The sequence below is a fragment of the Narcine bancroftii genome, chromosome 10 (assembly GCF_036971445.1).
Source record: "Narcine bancroftii isolate sNarBan1 chromosome 10, sNarBan1.hap1, whole genome shotgun sequence".
NCBI classification, from domain to species: Eukaryota; Metazoa; Chordata; class Chondrichthyes; order Torpediniformes; family Narcinidae; genus Narcine; species Narcine bancroftii.
Window position 1 is genome coordinate 45,725,511 of NC_091478.1, and position 23,191 is coordinate 45,748,701.

Below are 23,191 nucleotides of genomic sequence, written 5' to 3' on the forward strand. Positions count from 1 at the left end.
ATTTCAGACCATTTTGGATAGAATTAGGAGCATTTTTTAGAACGGGTTATGGGAATCAAATCTTCTCAAGACCCAATGCTCTTTTATTAGTCAATATATCAGGGATAAGACCCAACTTGAAATTGAATTTGTATCAAAAGGAATTTGTGAAAATTGCATTAGCAGTGACATAGAAATTGGATTCACGTTTGGGAATGGTCGCTGAAATACATAGTTGTATACCTGTTGTGAATGAGGAAACAAGTCTGATAGGTCTCAAAGGCAAAGACTCTGAACACACTTTTTTGTAGTGAAGTAATTTATTTACAGAAGGCAAGTGTGGGAAATTGTAGCAGATGCAGCACACACGCACGCACGCACACTAAAAACCAAGGGAAAAGTCAATACCAGGCACAGCTCTATGCTATTTAGGGGTAATAATCAATCCTCCCAACCCTATTTAGTGCACAGCTTATCAACAGTTTCTCTAGGACTGTTCCATGTTCCTCACCCTATAGTGAAGCAGGGTGGTACCTCAAAGATGGCAAAAGAAAGAGAACAGAGAGCACATGGCACATTTATAGCCCTGGAAGGTCCAGCCCAGGTCATAAGGAACAAATATGATACTTTTTTTAAAGTTTGGTGCCCATAGGTATTAATTTATAAGGTACCCCCTGTATCTCATGGAACTTTATAACTCCTTAGGATATGTATATGATTTATATTGTAAAGGCAAAAAATGATAGAATGTACTGATAGTAACCAGGTATTTGTTTGTTTGTTTCCTTCATTTCCTTCCTCCCTTCCTCCCTTCCTCCCTTCCTCCTTCCCTCCTTCTCTCCCTCCTTCCCTCCTTCTCTCCCTCCTTCCCTCCTTCTCTCCCTCCTTCCCTCCTTCCCTCCTTCCCTCCTCCCCTCCCTCCCTCCTTCCCTCCCTCCCTCCCTTTTCTTTTTGGGGTTATTATATGGGGCAAGGGATGGGTGGGAATTATGGGGGGTATATAATAGCATGTATCATTGATTTGAGGTGTATGATAAATATTTTCTGTACTTGGACATTAATACATGTATGGAAATTTAAATAAAATATTCAAAAAAAGGAAATAGAGGGAGAGGACTCATTACCAGAAATTTTTAAATTCTATGAATGTCCAGGCATGACATGAAATGTTGTTCCTCTAGTTTATAGTGGTCCTCAGTCTGGCAGTTTGGTGTGGGTTTGGTGAGCTCAGGTAGGCCATTGTGAACAGAGCATAGATACTCTGTGAAAATGCCCCAAGTCAACGTTTGGTCTCTCCCATGTAGAGGAGGCCATATCGAGAGCAGCAGGTGCAGTGGATGAGGTTGGTGGTGGTAGTGCACATGAATCTACCTCATGTGGAATTACTGTTTGTGTCCCTGGATGGAGGTGAAGGAGGAGGTATAATTCCCTTTAATCCAATATACCTAATACTGATGTAAATGGTGAAACCAAATAGAATCAGTTCAGATCTAGCTACCTACTTCCAACCATTATCAACAATCTACTTAAAACTCCCACTAATCCAATTAGCTAACCTCCCTCAACTTACTCCAAAAGTCCTCTGCTGTCTCTTCCACATCATAGGTCCTTTGGTTACATCTGGGTCTCTCTGTATACCACAATTCTCACCTTCTCTTATCAGATTCCATCGATGGCAGCCTTTGTCCCTTTATCACATAATCCACCCCGTAGGGCTCATCTTCCTCCATCTGATCCCTTCAGTTCTCTTCCTTTGTCTGGCATTTGCCAGCCTATTGCTTCTGTCCACCAAAAGTTTCACCTCTACCTGGTTCACCAATCCCACATGGGATCCCCTTCTCCTCTTTACACTGGTTTCCCCAGTCACAATCAGGCCCACCATTCCTTTTTTCTCCCTTTGATGCTGCTTGACCCATTGAGTTTCTCCAGCAGATCATGTTTAACTCCAAAAGTCTAATAGAAAATCAAAACACTATGAATGTAGGAAATAGGAAATTTAAAAATAAAGAAAATGCTTGAAATTTGGTTGGAAAAAATAAGAAGCATATATCTAAATGGTGAGAGATTGCAAAATAGATGCAGAGGGATCTGGATGACCTGGTGCACGAATCATATTGTGAAACATGCGGATATAATAGGACTTAGGCAAGCTAATAAAATACTATATTGTATCGGTAGGGAAATTGAACAGAAGGGTAAGGGAGTTTTGTTTCAACTTAATAGGCCATTGGTGAGCTCAAAGTTCTGTCTACATTTGGGTCTCCTTATTTATAGAAGCGCATTAATGCATTGTAAGCAATTCAAAGAAAATTTAGAAGATCAATACTGTACCTGGACTGCTAGACTGCCTTATAGAGTAAAGGTGGACAGGCAAGGATTTTGTCTTATGGAGACCCTTCTTGTCTTGTCTTCATGACCCTGTTAAAGACAATAGACTCTGATTTTCATGCTTTATTCAACTTGATTTGGATTCTGACAGATTTATCTGCTAGTGTGTCTGGATCCCAATGCAGTTGTCAATGGGAAAACACCAGCAGGGAGCCTTGCAGACCCATTTTCTCATATTTTTGCTCCATTTCAACACCAGAAATAATAATCAAAAATTACCTTTACATGTTTGGAAATACATTCTTTCTCCAGTTTGGTCTTAGCAATCATTCAAAAGTTGCCAACAAAGTTCTATCAGTATTGCAATGTTGTAATTTTGTAATGTAAGAAAGATTCTGAAAAATGCCAAATTATAAATTCCAATGTTCATTTCTGATGTTTGCACCAGACAGTGTCATTTAATCATTTTTATTTTATCTTCAGTACGCACAGGGACCATTGTTGAATGGACTGTACTGGACCAAATGGTACAATAATGATTTGATTTCACACGGTCCTCATTCGTTTATTTACTATGAAAACATGCTTCTCGGCGTTCCCCGCATCCGACAGATTAAAGTCATGAATAATTCCTGCATCGTTCACAAAGACTTTCGAAAAGACATCTTTGGATGCTATGACATCTACACAGCAGACAATGAAAATAAATCGCCAATCAAAAATGGAAGTGCGTGAGTGTTATCCTTTGGCTCCACTAATGGAGTCAAACATCATTGCAACTAATAGCTATGCTACAATTTACAGCTTTATTCCCCTCTTCCTAAGGCTTCACTTTATGGTGGGATCATGAGTACTTTCTGAGTACATTGATCTCCCCTCAACAATGTGTCCAAATAATCAATGGCCAGCCTCTGAACGTGGATGGGTGCAGCAGTTTTAATGATGGGACCTATTGTACAGAGCCACCCTCAAAGAGAGATTTTAAAAGTTCTGCATTGCCAGCTTTAGCTTAATACCACAGCAGAACTCTCATAGCTGCTAAGGCGCCCTGGACACCAAATGTAGGCCAATATTTTATTAAAATATACATTACAGTAATTGTCCATGACAAATTTATTGAGTCTGTATGCATTTAAAAGTGACTTTATTTGATTTGACATGTTCAAATTTTGGATTAAATATTGGATTAAGCAAGTAATTTCAATTTTAATGCCTGGTGTTTTGGTAGACCAAATTATTATTACATTTTGAGAAAGCTGGAAAATTCACACAAAAATCTCAATTAGGTTAGTAGCAAAAAAACTAACAAGAACATTTCTCCAACTCCATCCTCTGAGGTAACCATCACATTTTTTTGTCGCATAGTTTGTGGTCATACCTTCAACTACCAAAGTGATATGTTCTGGAATTTCCATCCATAAATCTTCCCATCTCTCTTTTTTTCTTAAAAATCTCCTAAAATCTTCATTAGTTGTGCATTAGATTCATAAAATCATATTTCTTTGAAAAAGGTTTTGTTCATTTCACCCCATGTACGTACAAATCAAATGCAATAGATAAAACCCTGAAATTTTACCTATTAATCAATTTCAAATTCTTGCCTTCATCTTTTAATCCCCCAATCTTGTTCAACCCCACCTCTACAATCCCCCCCAAAATTGTTCAACCCAACCTCACATCTTTGTTCAACCTCACCTCTACAATCACTTCATCTTTGTTTGACCCCACCTCTACAATCCCCCCCAGCTTTGTTCAACACCAAATTTGTTCAACACCACCTCTACAACAATTCTAGCCTTAGTTTTGTTCAACTGTACATAAATAATATTTTAATGGATTGTCCTTTTCAAACCTTTGGTTCCACGCTAGGAAGCATAGTTTACAGTTGTGCAAAAAGAAATGTGATTATATAGTTTAGAAGTTAGATAAGGGGCATTTTACTCAGATTTACGAATGGTGTGGTCAGTGTTGTTCCACTTTTGTTCTTGCTTCTTGTAAAAAAAAACATTTTGTATGACAAACACAATGGAATACCCAGCAGTAAGGAATTTTATGGTCAGTGAGGGCGACCAATTTATGTCGTTGATGGGCAACAAAGTGATGTCATTTTAAAGTAAAGAACTGCTTAAAAAATATAGTATTTACACATTGTGGGAAAAGAACAAAAAAAGTATGTATTCAAAGTAAAACTATGGAGGTCTGCAGAAATACAGCCAAAGGTTAACCAAAAGAACATTTCCTCTGGGGGGCTCCGGATTCCTGCCACTATTCAAAAACATGCTGGGGTTTGTAGGTCAATTGGGTGTAACTGGGTGGCATGGGTTCATGGGCCAAAAGGGCTTGTTTCTGTGCTGTATGCCTAAATTTAAAAAAGGGTGCAACATTCAGTGATGGACAGAGAAACTCAGATGTTTAACACATTATACTGAGAAGTCCAGGTAGCTAAACTAGAAAAATAGCCAAAGAGCATTTTAGATTTTTATAACGAGAAGCAGTTCAAGAATAAAGAAGTAATGTACAGGTCGTCCTCAACTTACCACCATAATAGGAACCAAAGGATTCGCATTAACCCAGATTGCTTGTAAATCAGATACACGCATCTTAACGAGGTATTAAAGCAATTTTTTTTAAAAATTCAATAAAAGAACCTTTAATGAAGAATCTCAGCATATGCACAGTATTTATTTTAAATTTTGGTCCTGCGTGCAAGTGGTCATAACTTGTGTAGGTCATAAGTTGTAGAAGATAATTCTCTGGAAATAGTTAGAATATTGTGGCATCATGGAAATAATGGCATACATACAGACCTCCCAAGAAATTGTCTGTGCATTGCCTGCAATAATAGGATGGGGGGAAAAAAATTGCTGGTAGGATAAGAAACTTGAGGAACTGGTGATATTTTCAGTGGAGCTGAGGTTTCATCAAAATTTTGAAAATGTTTCAGGTTTTGACAGGGTGAGTGGAGAATTGTAGTAATCTTGGATTGGAGAGTTTGTGGTCAGTAGACAACAATTTAAAGGCATCATATTGGAGAAGGTTGAGAAGAAAGGCATTTAGGACAGGAATACTGGACATGGAGTAGATGTGGCAAAGACCATTGCATCTTTTGAGGGTAAAATGAGATAAATACCTGAAGCAAAAAGTAATACAGGACAATGGAATGCAGCAAGTAGACAAGTAGTTAGCTCAGGTTGTTCCAACGAACTGCTTGTATACCTCAGATGGGTCGAAGGACCCCTGCATTGTATTTTGTGGCTCTGTCTATACCTTACTCCTTAGAATCTTCATCCTCATCTTCTCTGCCCTTAACCTTTGGAAAACCTATTGACTCAACCCCATTTTCCTTTAGTTCTTCTGACTCTCCCCTAAGGGTGGTTTCGAACAAAGTGGTGTTCATTTTTTCTATCTTCTGAAATGACTTCTGTGCTTTAGGGGTTTGTACAATGGCAAGTTTGCTGCTATTCATCATGAAATTGATCTGTGCATAGGTGGATTTACTATTCTGAGCGAGAACTTGGAGGTTCCTCACACTGGGGTAAACTGACGGTCTACAGTGGTGGTGGTTATTATCAGGACCTCAAGACAAATATGGATGGAGGTGCTGCAATTCTGCAAGAACTGAAGGATACCCTGTGGTTAGACAGGGGAACTCGAGCAGTTTTCATTGATTTCTCGGTGTACAATGCTAATATTAACCTCTTCTGTGTTATAAGGTAGGTCACATCAAATTCTACTCACCCTCAGAACAAATAACACCAACCATAACTTACTAGTGTTGATTTGCTTACTTGAATTTGTTGAAAAGTTGAGTTCATTTAAAACTTTGCTACTTCACGCCCGCAGACAGACAGACACACGCACACACTCATATTTTGGCCAGTACCAAATCTAAAAATGTAGCAGTAACAATACATTTAATTGTATTTTATGAGATTTCAAATGTTGAATTGTTTATTGTCACCTGTACTGAGATTCAGTGAAAAGCTTTGTTTTTTTAATAAAACAAAGTTATTCACTGAATCTCACTGTGTCAACAAACAATTCAATTCATTTCCACAGCCTTCCAACTTCAACAACAATGAAAATACAGACTGCAGAGTTAATCTGTTTGTTGAAGTAGGAGCTTCTGGCACCTGTAAGGTAAAAACATCATGAGATGGGACCGGAGAAGGAGTCACCCAGTACTAAGGAGTAACAGAATGCAGATGTGACCTTGTACACTCAAGATAAGCTTTGCACTAACAAGAATGATGTGCAGCAGACTAACAGAGAAGGGTAGCAACAGTTTATTCATTGGACAATGTCATGGTATGATCATTTACTAAGTAAGTATCCTGAGGTATAAAAAAAACACCACTTGCTGATAACGGCAGAATGCGCCTTCTCCAACTAACACTGTTAGTTGCAAGTGTTACAATCCGGTAATAAAGAACAAAGAACCTTGATTTCGACTCAGTCTGGTGTCTGACTCACTCATTCATGAACAAAGCAGACCTAACACACCACAGGTAGAAAATGGTGGAATCTTTCTCACTATCCACAAAATTTAGACCACATTAAAATTTGATACTTAAATTGGACATGCTATTTTGCAGATTCACAACAATTAGATCATGGCCTGGTTTTCAAGTACAGGCCGTATCTCTTTAATAGAGATTTGCTAGAGTTGTGGGGGAGGGTTTAAACTAGTTTGGCAGGGGGGTGGGGAGCAAGTTTGTGAGCAGTGTCTAGTGTGCATGGCCACCTAGTTAAGAATTATAAAGATAACAAAGGAAGGATGTAGGTTAAGCTAAAAGGTAGAAAAGGGAATATATGTGAGGGTCATTCTCTGAAATGCATGTACTATGCAAGAAGCATAGTGAACAAGGTAGATGAGCTTAGAGCATGGATTGGCACTTAAAATCATGATGTTGTGGCAATTAGTGAGACCTGGTTACAGGAGGGACAGGACTGGCAACTAAATATTCCAGAATACAAATGTTTTAGATGCGATAGAACAGGGGGTTAAAAAAAAGGGGAGGAGTTGCTCTGCTTGTTAAGGAGGACATTACTGCTGTGAGGTGGCAGGATGGTTTGGAGGGATCGTCCAGTGAGGCTGTTTGGGTGGAATTGAGGGGTGGAGGAGGCATGAGGGCACTAATGGGAGTGTATTATAAACCACTAAATGGGCCAAGAAAATTGGAAGTACAAATTTGTAAGGAGACAGCAACTGCATATATGTGTAATAAACATAAAGTAGTGATCATGGGAGATTTTAACTTCCCTCACATTGATTGGGATACCCATACAGTAAGAGGGCTGGATGGGCTAGAGTTTGTCAAATGTGTACAAGATAGTTTTTTTAATCAATACATAGAGGAACCGACTCGGGACGGTGTAATACTGGATCTCCTGTTAGGGAACGAAATAGGTCAGATGTCTGAGGTTAATGTTGGAAAACAAATTGGGTCTGGTGATCACAACACTATTAGTTTTAGGGTAGTTTTAGGGAAGAGCAAAGAAGGGCCTAAAGTTGAGGTTCTGGATTGGAGAAAAGCAAATTTCGAAGGAATAAGAATGGATTTGGGGAGTATTGAGTGGGACATGATTTTTTTCAGGAAAGGATGTAAATGAAAAATGGAGAATATTCAAAGAAGAAATTTGAGAGTACAGAGTAGATATGTCCCAGTGAGGATCAAAGGAAAGGCTGGAAGTCGTAGGGAGCCTTGGTTTTCGAGGAATATTAGAAATTTGGTTAGGAGAAAGAGGGAGGTGTACAAGAGGTATAAACAGCAGGGTGATAAGAAATTGAAAGTGGACTACAAGGAGTGTAGAAAAAATCTTAAAGAGATTAGAAAGGTCAAAAAGAGGCACGAAGAGGCTTTGGCAGGCAGAGTAAGAATAAATCCAAAGGGTTTCTATAGGTACATTAAAAGTAAAAGATTAGTGAGGGATAGAATTGGACCCTTTGTAGATAGGGAGGGTAGGCTATGTGAAAAGTCAGAGGAGATGGGGGAAATTTTAAATGATTTCTTTTCCTCGGTATTCACTAGGGGAAAAAATATTGTACCAGTTGAAGTAAATAAAAATAGTGGGGAGGTCATGAATCATATAAGGATAACCGAGGAGGTAGTGATGCCAGTGTTAAAAAAGATAAAGGTGGACAAATCTCTGGGTCCGGACAATGTATTCCCAAGGACACTCAGGGAGACTAGTGTACAGATAGTAGGGCCATTAACAGAGATATTTAGGATGTCACTAGTCATGGGGGTAGTGCCAGAGGATTGGATGTTGGCTCATGTTGTTCCGCTGTTTAAGAAAGGGTCCAAATGTAAGCCTCGAAATTATAGACCTGTGAGTCTGACGTCTGTGATGGGCAAGTTGATGGAAAGTGTTCTGAGGGATGACATTTACAAATATTTGGAAGAAAAGGGATTGATAGATAGTAGTCAGCATGGTTTTGTCAGGGGTAGATCATGCTTAACAAACCTTATAGAGTTTTTCAAGGGGGTTACAAAAAAGATTGATGAAGGGAAGGCTGTGGATGTTGTCTATTTAGACTTTAGTAAAGCTTTTGACAAAGTTCCCCACAGGAGGTTAGGAAAAAAGGTGGAGGCATTAGGTATAAATAAGGAGGTAGTGAAATGGATTCAGCAATGGTTGGATGGGAGGTGTCAGAGAGTAGTGGTAGAAAATTGTTTGTCAAATTGGAGGCTGGTGACGAGTGGAGTTCCTCAGGGATCGGTCCTGGGTCCACTATTGTTTGTTATATATATTAACGATCTGGAAGAAGGGGTGGTGAATTGGATAAGTAAGTTTGCAGATGATACAAAGACTGGTGGTATTGTGGACAGTGAGGAAGATTACCGTAGCTTAAAAAGAGATACATGAAAGCTAGAGGAGTGGGCTGAGAAATGGCTGATGGAATTTAATATGGATAAGTGTGAAGTGTTGCATTTTGGAAAGGCAAATCTAAATAGGTCATATAGATTGAATGGTAGACAATTGAGGAGTGCAGAGCAACACAGGGATTTAAGAGTTATGGTAAATAGTACCCTCAAAGTTGATACTCAGGTAGATAGAGTGGTGAAGAAGGCATTTGGAATGTTGGCCTTCATAAATTCAAGAGTTGGGATGTTATGATGAAATTGTACAAAGCATTGGTGAGGCCAAATTTGGAATACTGTGTGCATTTTTGTTCACCAAATTATAGGAAGGATATAAACAAAATAGAGAGGGTGCAAAGAAGGTTCACGAGAATGTTGACAGGGTGTCAGGGTTTGAGTTACAGAGAAAGGTTGAGCAGCCTGGGGCTTATTTCTCTGGAGCATAGAAGATTGAGGGGGGATTTGATGGAGGTGTTCAAGATTTTAAAAGGGACAGAGAGAGTCAACATGGATAGGCTTTTTCAATTAAGAGTGGGGGATATTCAAACCAGGGGCCATGGTTTGAGATTGAAGGGGGAAAATTATAAGGGAAACATTAGGGGAAATTTCTTCTCGCAAAGGGTGGTTGGGATGTGGAATAAGCTTCCGGTGGAGGTGGTTAAAGCAAGAACGTTATTTACATTTAAGGAAAGACTGGATAATTATTACATGGAGGGGAGAGGATTAAAGGGGTATGGACCAGGTGCTGGTCAGTGGGACTAGGAGGGTGGGGATTTGTTCCAGCATGGACTAATAGGGCCACACTGACCTGTTTCTGTGCTGTATATGGTTATATGGTTAATCTAGTGACATTGGGACTTGGCCATTGCCAGACCACAGAAAATGCCGGAAAGCAGAAATTGACCCCTAACAGATCCCCCTATGTAAACACATGCCGACCCCTAGTCTTGCCAGCTGTTGATGATCTGATCCCATAATGCTCACACCTTTATCTAATTTTTTTTAGTAACTCCACCTCTTCAAGCATAGATAGTGATTTTTGCTTATGCTTATTAGCACTGGGATCATCTTCTGCCACTCTTGGTCTCTTGCATGATATACTGAAGGGTTAAAATACAGCTGAATATAAGAAATTAAGAGAACCGTATCACTAAAACACTCGGCTGCAGTGTAAACAGATTTTGGCGCATTAATGCTGCTAACTGTGCCGCCCTGGTGGCAGATCCACAAACTAATAGTGGCAGATTCAAAATGTGCCAGACCACAGAGCTCCGGATTAGAGAGGTAGAACCTACACAAATAACTTGGAGAACTAACAGGAATTTATTTCAGGCTAAGCTTCAGTGATGTAAAATATCAATGTTCTCATTATTTAAGGTAGTACGTTTAAAGTTGTTGACAGAAAGTTTTTTAGACTAATAAACAGAATGGGCAGATTTTGTTCTGAGTCTCACAACTGCTTGAGTTTAGAAGTTCTCAGTCTTCAAAGCCATGTGATGAAATGCCAGGAAATAATATTTACCAAGTCTTTATTGTCCTATTTTGATGAAGGCTTGTGGTAGAATTCCCTGCAACAGGTGGTGCAATACCTTCCTCACAGTTCCGCACAGTGAAGCTCATCCGTTATGTCAACAACTGGGATTATTTTATCATCGGCTGTGAAATAATTTTCTGTGTCTTCATCCTTTATTACATCGTGGAAGAAATATTGGAAATCCGGATTCATAAACTGCAGTACATCAAATGTGTTTGGAATTGCTTGGACTTGGTGGTAATTCTGGTAAGTTCTTTTTTTCATTCTTTTATTGGAACCATAAGATCAACATGATCTTAAGTAGCATTTTTAACAAGGAGATATGGAGCCCAACTCATACATGCCAACCAAATGACCCATTTACATTTACCCCACATCCTTCAAAATCTTTCCTATCCCCTAAAGATGCCCCTCATGTCTTTTAAACATTCTAGTTTATTATCATTTGACTTCATACCCACACTCCTGTTCGGCTCCGAATCATGGGTCCTCTACCGGCACCACCTACGGCTCCTAGAACGCTTCCACCAGCGTTGTCTCCGCTCCATCCTCAACATCCATTGGAGCGCTCACACCCCTAACGTCGAGGTACTCGAGATGGCAGAGGTCGACAGCATCGAGTCCACGCTGCTGAAGATCCAGCTGCGCTGGATGGGTCACGTCTCCAGAATGGAGGACCATCGCCTTCCCAAGATCGTATTATATGGCGAGCTCTCCACTGGCCACCGTGACAGAGGTGCACCAAAGAAAAGGTACAAGGACTGCCTAAAGAAATCTCTTGGTGCCTGCCACATTGACCACCGCCAGTGGGCTGATAACGCCTCAAACCGTGCATCTTGGCGCCTCACAGTTTGGCGGGCAGCAACCTCCTTTGAAGAAGACCGCAGAGCCCACCTCACTGACAAAAGGCAAAGGAGGAAAAACCCAACACCCAACCCCAACCAACCAATTTTCCCTTGCAACCGCTGCAATCGTGTCTGCCTGTCCCGCATCGGACTGGTCAGCCACAAACGAGCCTGCAGCTGACGTGGACTTTTTACCCCCTCCATAAATCTTCGTCCGCGAAGCCAAGCCAAAGAAGACATATACCACCGGGCAAAACAATGTTTCTCTGCCACTATGCACACACATCCATACACAATGCACAGAACATAATAATCACATACATACACAAATATATGAAATGATAAATATATAATATTTCAGAATATTCAGAGGTCATGGAACCCATACAGATTAGAAGGAGGAGGTGCTTGCTGTCTTAAGGTAAATAAAGATAAAGGTAATATGAGAACTGCATGTATAACCAGAAATAAAAGGTTTGTTTGTGATAGAAATGTTCTCAGGTGTATTTATTTGAATGCAAGGAGTATTGTCGGGAAGATAGTTGAGCTTAGACCATGAATTAGCACATGGGATTACGACATTATTGCTATTAGTGAGAGACTTGATTGCAGGAGGGGGAGGACCAGCAGATCAATGTTCCTGGGTTCCGTTGTTTCAGACGTGATGGAAGGGGAAGGAGTGGCATTGCTAGTCAGGGAAAATATCTCAGCTGTGTGTAGACAGGACAGCCAGGAGGGTTTGCACTCAGAGGCCATATGGGTGGACCTGAGGAATGGGAGGGTTGTATTATTGACCACCAAATAGCAAAATTGGAGGGTCAAATCTATAGAGAGATAGCAGACTGATGTAAGAAGCAGAAAGTTGTGATAGTAGGAGATTTTAACTTTCTACATATTGACTGGGATTCCCATACTGTAAAAGGGCTGGATAGTTTGGAGTTTGTCAAATGAATTCAGGAAAGTTTTCTAAATCAATATATTGAGGTACCAATCAGAGAGAATGACAGGAGTATGTGTAGCCAAACATTTTGGGACCAGCGCCCATAATATCATAGTTTCACATTAATTATGGTTAAGGATAGGTCTGGTCCTCGAGGTGAGATTCTAAATTGGAGAAAGGCCAATTTTGTGGAAATGAGAAAGGATCTAGGAAGGGTGGATTGGGATAAATTGTTTTCTGGCAAGGATGTTTTCAGTAATTGGAAGGCCTTCAAAAGCAAAATTTTGAGAGTACAGAGTTTGTATGTTCCTTTCAAGATTAAAGGTAAAGTTAATAGGCCGAGGGAGCCCTGGTTTTCAAGGGATATTGGCAGTCTGGTAAAGAGGAAGAGAGATGTGAATAGCAGGTACAGGAAACAAGGAGTAACTGAGGTAGAGTATAGAAAATATAAGAAAATACTTAAGAAGGAAATCAGGAACCCATAAAGAAGACATGATGTTGAATTTGGCAGATAATGTGAATGTAAACCTGAAGGGTTTCTACAAGTATCTTAAGAGTAAAAGGATAGTAAGGGACAAAATTGGTCCCCAGGAGATTAGAGAAGCTGTCTGTGTGTGGAGCCTAACAAGATGGGGGAGATCTTTAACAGCTTTTTTTGATCAGTATTTACTCAGGAAACTGACATAGGTATAAGGAAGGGAAACAAGCAGTAGTGGCATGGAACATATAGAGATTAAAGAGGAGGAGGTGCTTGCTGCCTTACAGTGAATAAAAGTAGATAAATCCCCCTGGCCTGACATGATATTTCCTCTGACCTTGAGGGAGACTAGTGTAGAAATTGAGGGACCCTAGGAGAAATATTTTAAAAGTCTTTAGCAATGAGTGAGGTGCTGGAGGACTGGAAGGTGGCTCATGTGGTTCAGTTGCTTAAAAAAGGCTCCAAAAATAAACCAGGAAATTACAGGCTGGTGAGCCTGACATCAGTAGTAGGTAAATTAGTGGAGGATGTTCTGAGAGATCAGATATACAAGTATTTGGACAGTCAATGGCTGATTAAGGATAGTCAGCAGGGCTTTATGCATGGTAGGTTGTATGTAACCACTCAGAGTTTTTTGAGGAGGTTACCAAGAAAGTAGATGAAAAGATTATGGATGTAGTCTACATGGACTTTAGTATGGCTTTTGACTAGGTCCAAAATGGAAGGTTGGTCTCCATGGAGAGTTTTTAAAATGGATAGGAAATTGGCTGAATCATAGTAGATTGGTAGTGGATGATTGCTTCTCAGACTGGAGGCTTGTGATTGGTGGTATGCCTCAGGGATCGGTGCTGGGACCATTGTAGTTTGTGACTATATCAATGATCTGGATGATAATGTGGGAAAATGGATCAGCACATTTGCTCTGGACACTAACATTGGAGGCGTGTGGACAACGAGGAAGACTTTCAAAACTTGCAGAGGGATCTGAACAAACTGGAGAAATGGGCCAGAATATGGCAGATAGAATTTAATGCAAACAAGTGTGAGGTGTTGCAGTTTGGAAAGGCAAACCAAGGTAGCACATACACAGTAAATGGTAGGGCAGTGAGGAGTACAGAAGAACAAAGGGATCTGGAATACAGATACATTGATCCCTGAAAGTGGTGTCCCAGGTTGGCAGGGTTGTAAAGAAAGCTTTTGGCATCTTGACCTTCATAAATCAAAGTATTGAGTACAGGAGTTGGGATGCTATCATAAGGTTGTATAAGACATTGGTGAGGCCAAATTTGGAGTATTGTGCACAGTTTTGGTTGCCAAACTACAGGAAAGATATAATTAAGATTGAAAAAGTGCAGAGAAGATTTATTAGGGGTCTCAGGAGTTGAGTTACAGGGCAAGATTAAACAGGTTAGGACTTTATTCCATGGAGCATTGAAGAATGAGGGGAGATTCGATAGAGGTTAACAAAATTATGAGGGGTTTAGACAGAGTAAGTGTGAGTAGGCCCTTTCCACTTTGATTGGTAGTGTGACAGCATATATAGATATGTTTTTGGGAGATAAAATGGGAAAGGTTTGTTGGAGTAGGTTACCTACAAACACTTTAAAATAGATTGTATTTAAAATACTGGAGCTTTGCCCCAGGTTAGACTGTCAGGGCCAACAATCTTTCCAAGAGCTTTGGAGAGAGCCCAAGAGACTTCAGTAATGGATTGTTGTTTACAAAAGGAAACAGATGAAAGATCTTGTCGGAGCCACAGACAGTCTGAAGGAGAACTTGCTGTTCTAATACGGTCATATGGTTTTGAAAACAGAGAGAGTCAAATAAGCTTTCTCTCAGAGAGAGAGAGAGAGAGAGAGAGAGAGAGAGAGAGAGAGAGAGACAGAGAGACAGAGACAGAGAGAGACAGAGAGACAGAGACAGAGAGAGAGAGAGAGCGCAAAATTTGAAGTTGTCTTCTTGTGTTGCTTGCAGAGAGAGGAACAATGGCTTGGTCCGAATCCTTCTGGTTGCCTTCGGAATGTTCATCCTGTAGCGGCAGCTACACTGCTAACTGAAGGATCGCACAACCAGACGGGTTGAGTTCAGTGAGCAAAAACTGATTTATTGCAGGTTGCCTGGCTGGTCTTATACTCCCAGCCCAGACCTGGCTGAGAACCGCACTGGGGGGCCCGACGTCACCGGGGCATCATGTGGGTCCCCAAGCGTGGGCTTCTGAGCCTGGTGCCGCAGTCGGGAGGAAACCCCCGATGGTGCCATTTTGGCTGGCTGCCCCGCCGCGTGCGTGACAAGCGGGGCTGGTTCGCCTGCCTAATGGTGTACCGCCAAACAGCCCCACCCCCCCCCCCCCAGAACTGGTGCCAATGTCACTTTTTGCCGGGCAGCCTCGCTTCTTGGGTTGGGTCACAACTACTGTTTCGGTGGGGTCGAAGTGGGCTGGCTTTAACCTGTCCACTGTAAACATCTTACCACCGATGTCCAGTGTGAAATTGAACTGGGTGCCCCAATCACTGGTAAGGTGGTTCTGGATGCCAAACTGGGCAACTCAACCGTTCAAAAGCATTCTGGAGTAGTAGTCCGTGGACGCATCTGACATCGGGATCGGGAAACAGGCAAGGGTCCGACGATGTCCACATGTATGTGATTGAACCATTCCTGGACATGTTCGAAAACTTGTAAGGGCCCTCTGGTGTGCCTGTGTACCTTGGAAAGCTGGCAATAGGTGCAGGTTCTGGCCCAGTCCACAATCTGCTTCTGAAGCCCATGCCAGATAAAATGTTCTGCCACCATATGGACCGTGGACCTGATGGAAGGGTGGGAAAGGTCATGGATATGGTGGAAGACTTGCCTGCGCCACTGCTGGGAAACCACTGGTCGCGGGGTGCCCATGGAGACATCACACAGGACGGTGCCCTCCCCATGAGGAGTCAGGAGGTCCTGGAACCGCAGGCCCATAATGCCAGTCCTGAAGGCCCACGTCTCCTCATTGGACTTCTTGTCCCAGGCAAGCTGGTCGAAGTCAAGGCCAGGTGTCAGCGTGCAAATGGCCGGTCGTGAGAGTGCATCAGTGACCACGTTGTTTTCCCCGCCTTGTGCCGAATGTCGGTGGTGAACTCCGACACGAAGGAGAGGTGATGCTGTTGGTGGGCCGACCAGGGATCTCTTGCTATAGCGAGCGCCTGAGTGAGGGATTTGTCATTGGTAAAAATGGTGAAAGGCCTCCCCTCCAAGAAATAGCAGAAATGAAGCGCCGCCAGGTACATGCCCAGCAACTCATGATCGAAAGTGCTCTACTTGCACTCTGTTGGGCGAAGAAGTCGTCAAAAGAATGTCAGTGTTTTCCACTGTCCATTCACCTGCTGCTCCAGGATGGCGCCGATGGCTGTGGCAGAGGCATCGATGGAGAGCGCCATATGCAGGTCGGTGCATGGGTGGATAAGAAGGAGCACCTTCACGGAGGGCACCTTTCGTGGCTTCAAATGCCCTGCTAGCCTCTGGAGTCCAGGCAAGTGTCTTGTCTTTGGCTGCAATGAGGGCGAAGAGCGGCTGCATGATGTGCGCAGTGCCTGGAATGAAGCGGTTATAGAAATTGACCATACCCGCGAACTCCTGTAGCCCCTTGAGGTTGTGCGGGCGTGGGAACTCCCTGATTGCAGCGACCTTCATAGCGGCAGGTGTGGCTCCTTTGGCTCAGGAACTGCATGGACTCTTTCCCAAACTGGCACTTGGCCAGATTGATCGTTAGGCTGAAGTCGGCCAGTCGGGAGAAGAGGGTATGCAGGTGAGACTTGTGTTGTGCCCGATCTTTGCTGGCAACAAGGATGTCGTCCAGGTAAATGAATACGAAATTCTGTGTCCATGAGGTGCTGGAAAGTCTGAGCAGTGTTTTTGAGCCCGAACGGCTTGCATAGGAACTCGAACAAGCCGAAGGGTGTGATGATGGCCATTTTGGGTATGTCCTCAGGGTGCACCAAGATTTAGTGTCCTTGGAGAATACCTTCGTGCCATGCAGATTGGCCATAAAGTCCTGGATGTGGGGGATCGGGTATTGGTCAGGTACCGTCACGTCGTTAATCCATCGATAATCTCCGCAGGGGCGCCAGCCACCAGAGGCTTTCAGGACCAGGTGGAGTGGTGAGGCCCAAGGACTGTCAGAGCATTGAATGATCCCCAGCTCCTGCAGATGCAAAAACTCTTCCTTCGCTATCTAGAGCTTATCTGGCGGGAACCAGCGTGCCTTGGCGTGGACCAGCGGGCCTTGTGTGGGGATGTAATGAAACACCCAGTGGCGTGGTGAGGCAGCAGAGAACTGTGGCTTGAGGAGGGATGGGAACTAGTCCAGGATATACTGAAAGTCGTCCTTTGGCGTGCTGACCGTGGCCATCTGCGGCTGCTCTGTGCAGGAGACACTGAGGTGAACCGATTGGAAGGTACGGGCATCAACCAGTCATCTACCTCGAATGTCGACCAGGAGTCCGTGAGCGAGGAGCAAGTCGACACCCAGGATGGCGGTTGGAAGGGACAAAACAGTGAACCACCACAAGAACTTCCGCTGGCTAATCTGGAAGTAGACGGTCTTGTCTCCATATGTTCGGATCTCCGTCGAATTGGCTGCACTGAGTGGAGGTCCTTGAGGCCGGTTCCAGGACTCGATAGCTGTGGCTGAGATGATGCTGATCTGGGCCCCGGTGTCGACGAGAAAGTGTCAGCCACTGACTGAATCCTACAGGTAGAGGAGGCTGTGTTCTTGGCCAGCCACCGCCGCCATTCACAGCGTCCAGCCTGCTCATTTCCCTGGAACGAGCAGGGCTGACGACGCCTCCGAGCCTTGGCTCCCTAGCGCGAGTGGAAGAAGGAGGCCTGAAGTGGATGACTTGCTTCCGGCTATGCTCTTTGAGGGCCCTGCAGGGGCCAGGTGTTCCACCGCAGCGCTAGAGGAAGGCTTTGCGTGGTCATGCCCATGATTCGTAACCTGCTGGACTGCCAAGCCCTCCGGAAATCATTTGAAACATAGCTCCTGAACCTTTTGAGCGACCTTCCTAGGGTCGACAAAGCTCTCCTAGGACAGTAACGGCCAGATGTCTTCAGGCAGGTGGTCGAGGAAGATGCACTCGAAGAGTGGGCAGTTGGTGTGATCGCCCATGAGCGTGAGCATCTCATCCATCAACTTGATTGGAGTTCTGTCCCCTAAGGCGTCGAGGAGCAGTTGGTGCCCGGAGAGGCTGAGGAAGCTGGTGAGCACCCATTTGATAGTCCCATACTTCCATGGGTGTGTGCTGTACAAGGTGCAGCACTCATTTGGCAGTGGCCTGGTCCAGGGTGGTGACCACATGGTAAAACTTGGTTGTATCCGATGAAATCTGGCGGAGGTGAAACAGCCTCTGAGTGGCTGAACCAGGTCTCCGGCTCCTGAACCTAGAAGTCAGGAAGCTTGATGGCTATAGCGTTGATCAAAGGTTCATTCATGTTGGGTTCAAACATGCTTGAACCTGTTGGGGTCACCAATTGTAGCGGCGGCTACACTGCTAACTGAAGGAGGCCTGGCTGGTCTTATACTCCCAGCCTGGAACTGGCTGAGGACCATGCTGGGGGGGCCCCAATGTCACCGGGGCGTCATGTGGGTCCCCAAGTGTGGGCTTCTGAACCCAGTGCCGAGGTTGGGAAGAAACCCCCAATGGCGCCATTTTGGCCGGCTCCCCCACCGCGTGCGTGACAAGCAGGACCGGTTTGCCTGCCTAATGGCGTACCACCATAATCCCTTTTTGAAATCCCAACATTCTAAACTGTCTTCCAGACAATGACTCATGTTTTGGGCCTTCTTCCACTCCACAGCACCCCCAGTGGTGGTTTATCGTCCGAGTCCAAAAATTTTTAGATCATTTTCTGTACATGCTCCGTCCATTCCCCCACTCTCTAAGCAGTCCACCTTCACCTTGGCTCTCTGAGGCAAACTGTCACTTCTCAACACAAAACCACACAACACATAGGCCAATACACAACACAGAACTCTGTAAAAATACATGCAAAGTTCCCTCATCTTGTCAACCTAATCTTAAGAATGGTTAATAAATATAGGTCCACGTTTAGATATAAAATCGCTATGCCAATATAAAAGCCATATTAAAAATATAATCTTAGTCTACTTAATGTCTATAGCCTTAATGTAAATATCATACTTGTCAATATGAAGTTGAAAAGAATTACTTAGTTCTTGTTAGAAAAGGTTACAGATGTATAAAATGAAAAATATTGCTTTCTAGTAAAGTTTGGTTTCTAGTTTACACACTGCCTTTCCAATGCTTCACCTACCTGTGTGAACACGTCAAAGGCAGATGGGGGGGTGGTGTCTGAACTTACCTGGCTTTTATCCACCAAGGTAGGTAATGTCAGCGGCGAAGCAGGGCTGTACTAAACGTCCCACCTCTTTTGCTTCAGGAAGTCGGCTTGCTATGTAAAAGAACTCATCGACCCGGCTTTTCTTCTATATGAACAAGCAAGCCAGCTTCCAAAGACAGGTCGTATATATGGCAATAACACGGCTGCTCAATGTAAAAAGGGTAAATATTTTGTCAAAATAGTGAATAACAAGCCGGCTTTTTCTGTTTCAGCTCTCCTTACTCTCAATAGGATTCCACATTTTCCGCACCATTAAGGTGAACATACTGATGGGAGCACTGCTGACAGACCCAGAATCCTACGCTGACTTTGAGTTCTTAGCTTTTTGGCAGACCCAATACAATAATATGAATGCCGTCAACTTATTTTTTGCTTGGATCAAGGTAAGAGAGTTTTTTCATAATCAGAAAGTGAAAGGAGGGGATGTAGCTCAGTGGTAGAGCGCATGCTTTGCATGTATGAGGTCCTGGGTTCAATCCCCAGCATCTCCATAATTTTACTCAAAGTTAACATTGCTCAAGGAAATGCTGTTAAAGAAATATTTCCAGAGTGAAGGATACATTTGCAGAAATGAAGAAATAATTCCTTACAATTAATTATCGAAAAGAAATATTCAGGATGAAATAGATATTGGCCAGCGTAGTTAGTCATTCATCAGTTAGCACGATGCTATTACAGTGACAGCAACCTGGGTTAAAATCCGGCACCGTCTGTCCAGGGTTAAAACACCATGTGGAGAAACTCAGCAGGTCCAACAGTGAACTTGATGTAGCAAAGATACCAATGCATACAAAAGGTATGAACAAAATGCAGGCAGGCGTTCAAACAAAATGGTACAGGGTGGGGGCAATGGGCAAGGAGAGGAGCACAGTCCCACATGCAGGAGGTAAATGGGGGAGAAGGGAATGAGGGCACACCAGAAAGCAGGGGGAGAAGGAATGGCTCTGTGAATGGAGAGGCAGAGGGTGAAGATCTGGAGGAAAGAAGACAAGGGGAAAAGGAAGGGAGGGAGGGAGAATGGAAAGTAGGTTAGCAGACACTGGAGGTTGATGTTAATCCCATTCGGTTGGAGAGTGCCCAGACGGAAAATCAAGTGTTGTTCCTTCAATTTACGGGTGGTCTTGGGACGTGACACACACATGTCAGCTTGAGGAGTGGAATGGGAATTGAAGTGGTTGGCCGCTGGGAGACTCCTGTCATTGATGCAGGCAGAGTGAAGGTGCTCAGTGAAGCAATCTACAAGTCTGCGTCCAGAGTATCCACCATCCCTCCTCCCCCTGTTTTCTGGTGTGCCTATCCTCCCTTATCCACCTGCTACCTGTGGGACTGTGCTCCTCCCCCTTTCTCTCCTCCCCTTCCACCATTTTGTTCAGGCACCTGCCTGCATTTTTCAAACCTTGATGAAGGGCTCAAGCCTGAAACATTGGTTATGTATCTTTGCTCTATAAAGGACACTATTTGACCTGCTGAGTTTCACCAGCATTGTAGTTTTTTTACTTCAGCCACGATGTCTGCAGACTGTCATGTTTTACTGATGTCCATCAGGAGTTTGTATATTCTCTCCAAGTCTGCATGAGTTTCATCCAGGTGCTCCAGTTTTCTCCCACCCTCCAAAATGCATGTGGTTGTAGGTTAATTTGGATGTAATTGGGTGGCACAAGTTTTAATGGCCGGAATCGGCTTCTACCTTGCTGTAAATAATTTTCTTTAAACTGAATTTTTTTTTAAAAATTGTGCACCTTGCATCATCAGTTTGCTCTGTATATCTTAAAACATCTTAAGTTTGGGTGACTTTTGTTTGAATTTAGTCATTCCTTGTAGTAAGTAGTAGACCCATGACCGCCATGCATGTTCCACTCGTCAGCTCCCCAGCTTTGTTGTCGCATTGCACTCTCACCAATTTCGGTGAATATCATTATCTTTGTTCTTCATGACTAATACTCCCACTGAGAAGAATCTAATGATTGTGCGGCTAATTCCAGAATTATTTCTCCCACTAAATATTTTAGTTGTGATGCACCATGAATTACTTGAAAGATTGTTATTGAGAAACCAATAGGCTTTTATTCATTTAAGAACAACGGCACATCCATACTGTTCAACTGTCCTGTACTGAGGATGGGGGAGGGAGACTGGAATAACCAGCTTTATACAGGAGCCTGTGGGGAGGGGCTACAGGTACAATCACCCAATATGTGACCCTGAGCAGACAATTATGCAGAACAGTGGTTTACCACAAGTTGTTTTATTGTTTTTGAAAGAAATGGATTTCACAGATGTTTGGAACAGTGGTTCTCAACCTTTTTCTTTCCACTCACATACCACTTTAAGTATTCCCTATGGAAAGAAAAAGGTTGAAAACCACTGTTTTAATCATACCTCGTTGACTTGTTATGTGCATGGTTTCATAACTCCAAAGGAAATGGGCCAATGACAATTTTTCTCAAGCAAAATATTTCATTAACCATTGGGTCAAGAGCAGTGATTCCATTCCCACCCACGCACCACCTTAAGCAATCCCTTACTAATCACAGAGCACGGATGGCATAGGGATTACTTAAAGTGGTATGTGAGTGGAAAAGAAAAAGGTTGAGAACCATTGGTTTAGAGCAACTCCAAGCCCATTTGTTAAACTGATTTGAATTTGTAGTTCATTGTGGAGAGGGTTCATTAAAGCTCTGACTTAAACACAATTGCCTTTTTATTCAACCTATTTCTTAGCAATGTTTTCATTGCTTTTGTCCAAGTTCTTTCACTGATCCAAAATATTTACAAGAGTTAAAACCAGAAGTCCCCTATAGTTTTCTGATCACAACAAAATATAACACGTAAGAAGATATTAGGGTAGAAAGAGTGATGAAGAGGTTTTTACAGACAATTATGCACTTTAATATCTTTGGCAGTCACTCTTTTCTCTTTGGCTTGGCTTTGCGGACAAAGATTTATGGAGGGGTATGTCCACATCTGCTGCAGGCTCGTTGGTGACTGACAAGTCCGATGCGGGACAGGCAAGCACGGTTGCAGCAGTTGCAAGGGAAAATTGGTTGATTAGGGTTGGGTGTTGGGTTTTTCCTCTTTTGTCTTTTGTCAGTGAAGTGGGCTCTGCAGTCTTCTTCAAAGGAGGTTGCTGCCCACCAAACTGTGAGGCGCCAAGATGCATGGTTGGAGGTGATATCAGCCCACTGGCGGTGGTCAATGTGGCAGGCATCAAGAGATTTCTTTAAGCAGTCCTTGTACCCCATCTTTGGTGCACCTCTGTCTCGGTGGCCAGTGGAGAGCTCGCCATAGAACATGATCTTGGGAAGGCGATGGTCCTCCATTCTGGAGACATGACCCACCCAGCGCAATTGGGTCTTCAGCAGCGTGGATTCAATGCTTGCGGACTCTGCCAGCTCGAGTACTTCGATGTTGGTGATGAAGTCATTCCAATGAATGTTGAGGATGGAGTGGAGACAGCGCTGATGGAAGCGTTCTAGGAGCCGTAGGTGATGATTTGGAGCCGAACAGGAGCGTGGGTATGACAACGGCTCTGTACACGTTGATCTTTGTGTGTTTCTTCAGGTGGTTGTTTTTCCAGACTCTTTTGTGTAGTCTTCCAAAGGTGCTATTTGCCTTGGCGAGTCTGTTGTCTATCTCGTTGTCGATCCTTGCATCAGATTAAATTGTGCAGCCGAGGTAGGTAAACTGGTTGACCGTTTTGAGTTCAGTGTGCCCGATGGAGATGTGGGGGGGGGCTGATGGTCATGGTAGGGAGCTGGCTGATGGAGGACCTCAATTTTCTTCAGGCTGACTTCCAGGCCAAACATTTTGGCAGTTTCCGCAAAA

At 43.3% G+C, this 23,191-nt stretch overlaps 1 protein-coding gene and 1 non-coding gene across 2 annotated transcripts in view; both read left to right on the forward strand.

The window, feature by feature from the left end:
* Nucleotides 1-23,191, forward strand: part of LOC138743798 (polycystin-2-like protein 1) — a 133,195-nt gene that overhangs the window by 79,505 nt on the left and 30,499 nt on the right. The window contains exons 6-9 of the mRNA XM_069899402.1: nucleotides 2,791-3,038; nucleotides 5,796-6,020; nucleotides 10,725-10,953; nucleotides 19,579-19,749. Of these exons, the coding sequence (XP_069755503.1) occupies nucleotides 2,791-3,038; nucleotides 5,796-6,020; nucleotides 10,725-10,953; nucleotides 19,579-19,749 (873 nt within the window). The remainder of the gene's footprint in view (nucleotides 1-2,790; nucleotides 3,039-5,795; nucleotides 6,021-10,724; nucleotides 10,954-19,578; nucleotides 19,750-23,191) is intronic.
* trnaa-ugc (transfer RNA alanine (anticodon UGC)) lies at nucleotides 19,786-19,857 on the forward strand. Its single transcript has one exon. It is a non-coding gene; the product is annotated as a tRNA-Ala (tRNA).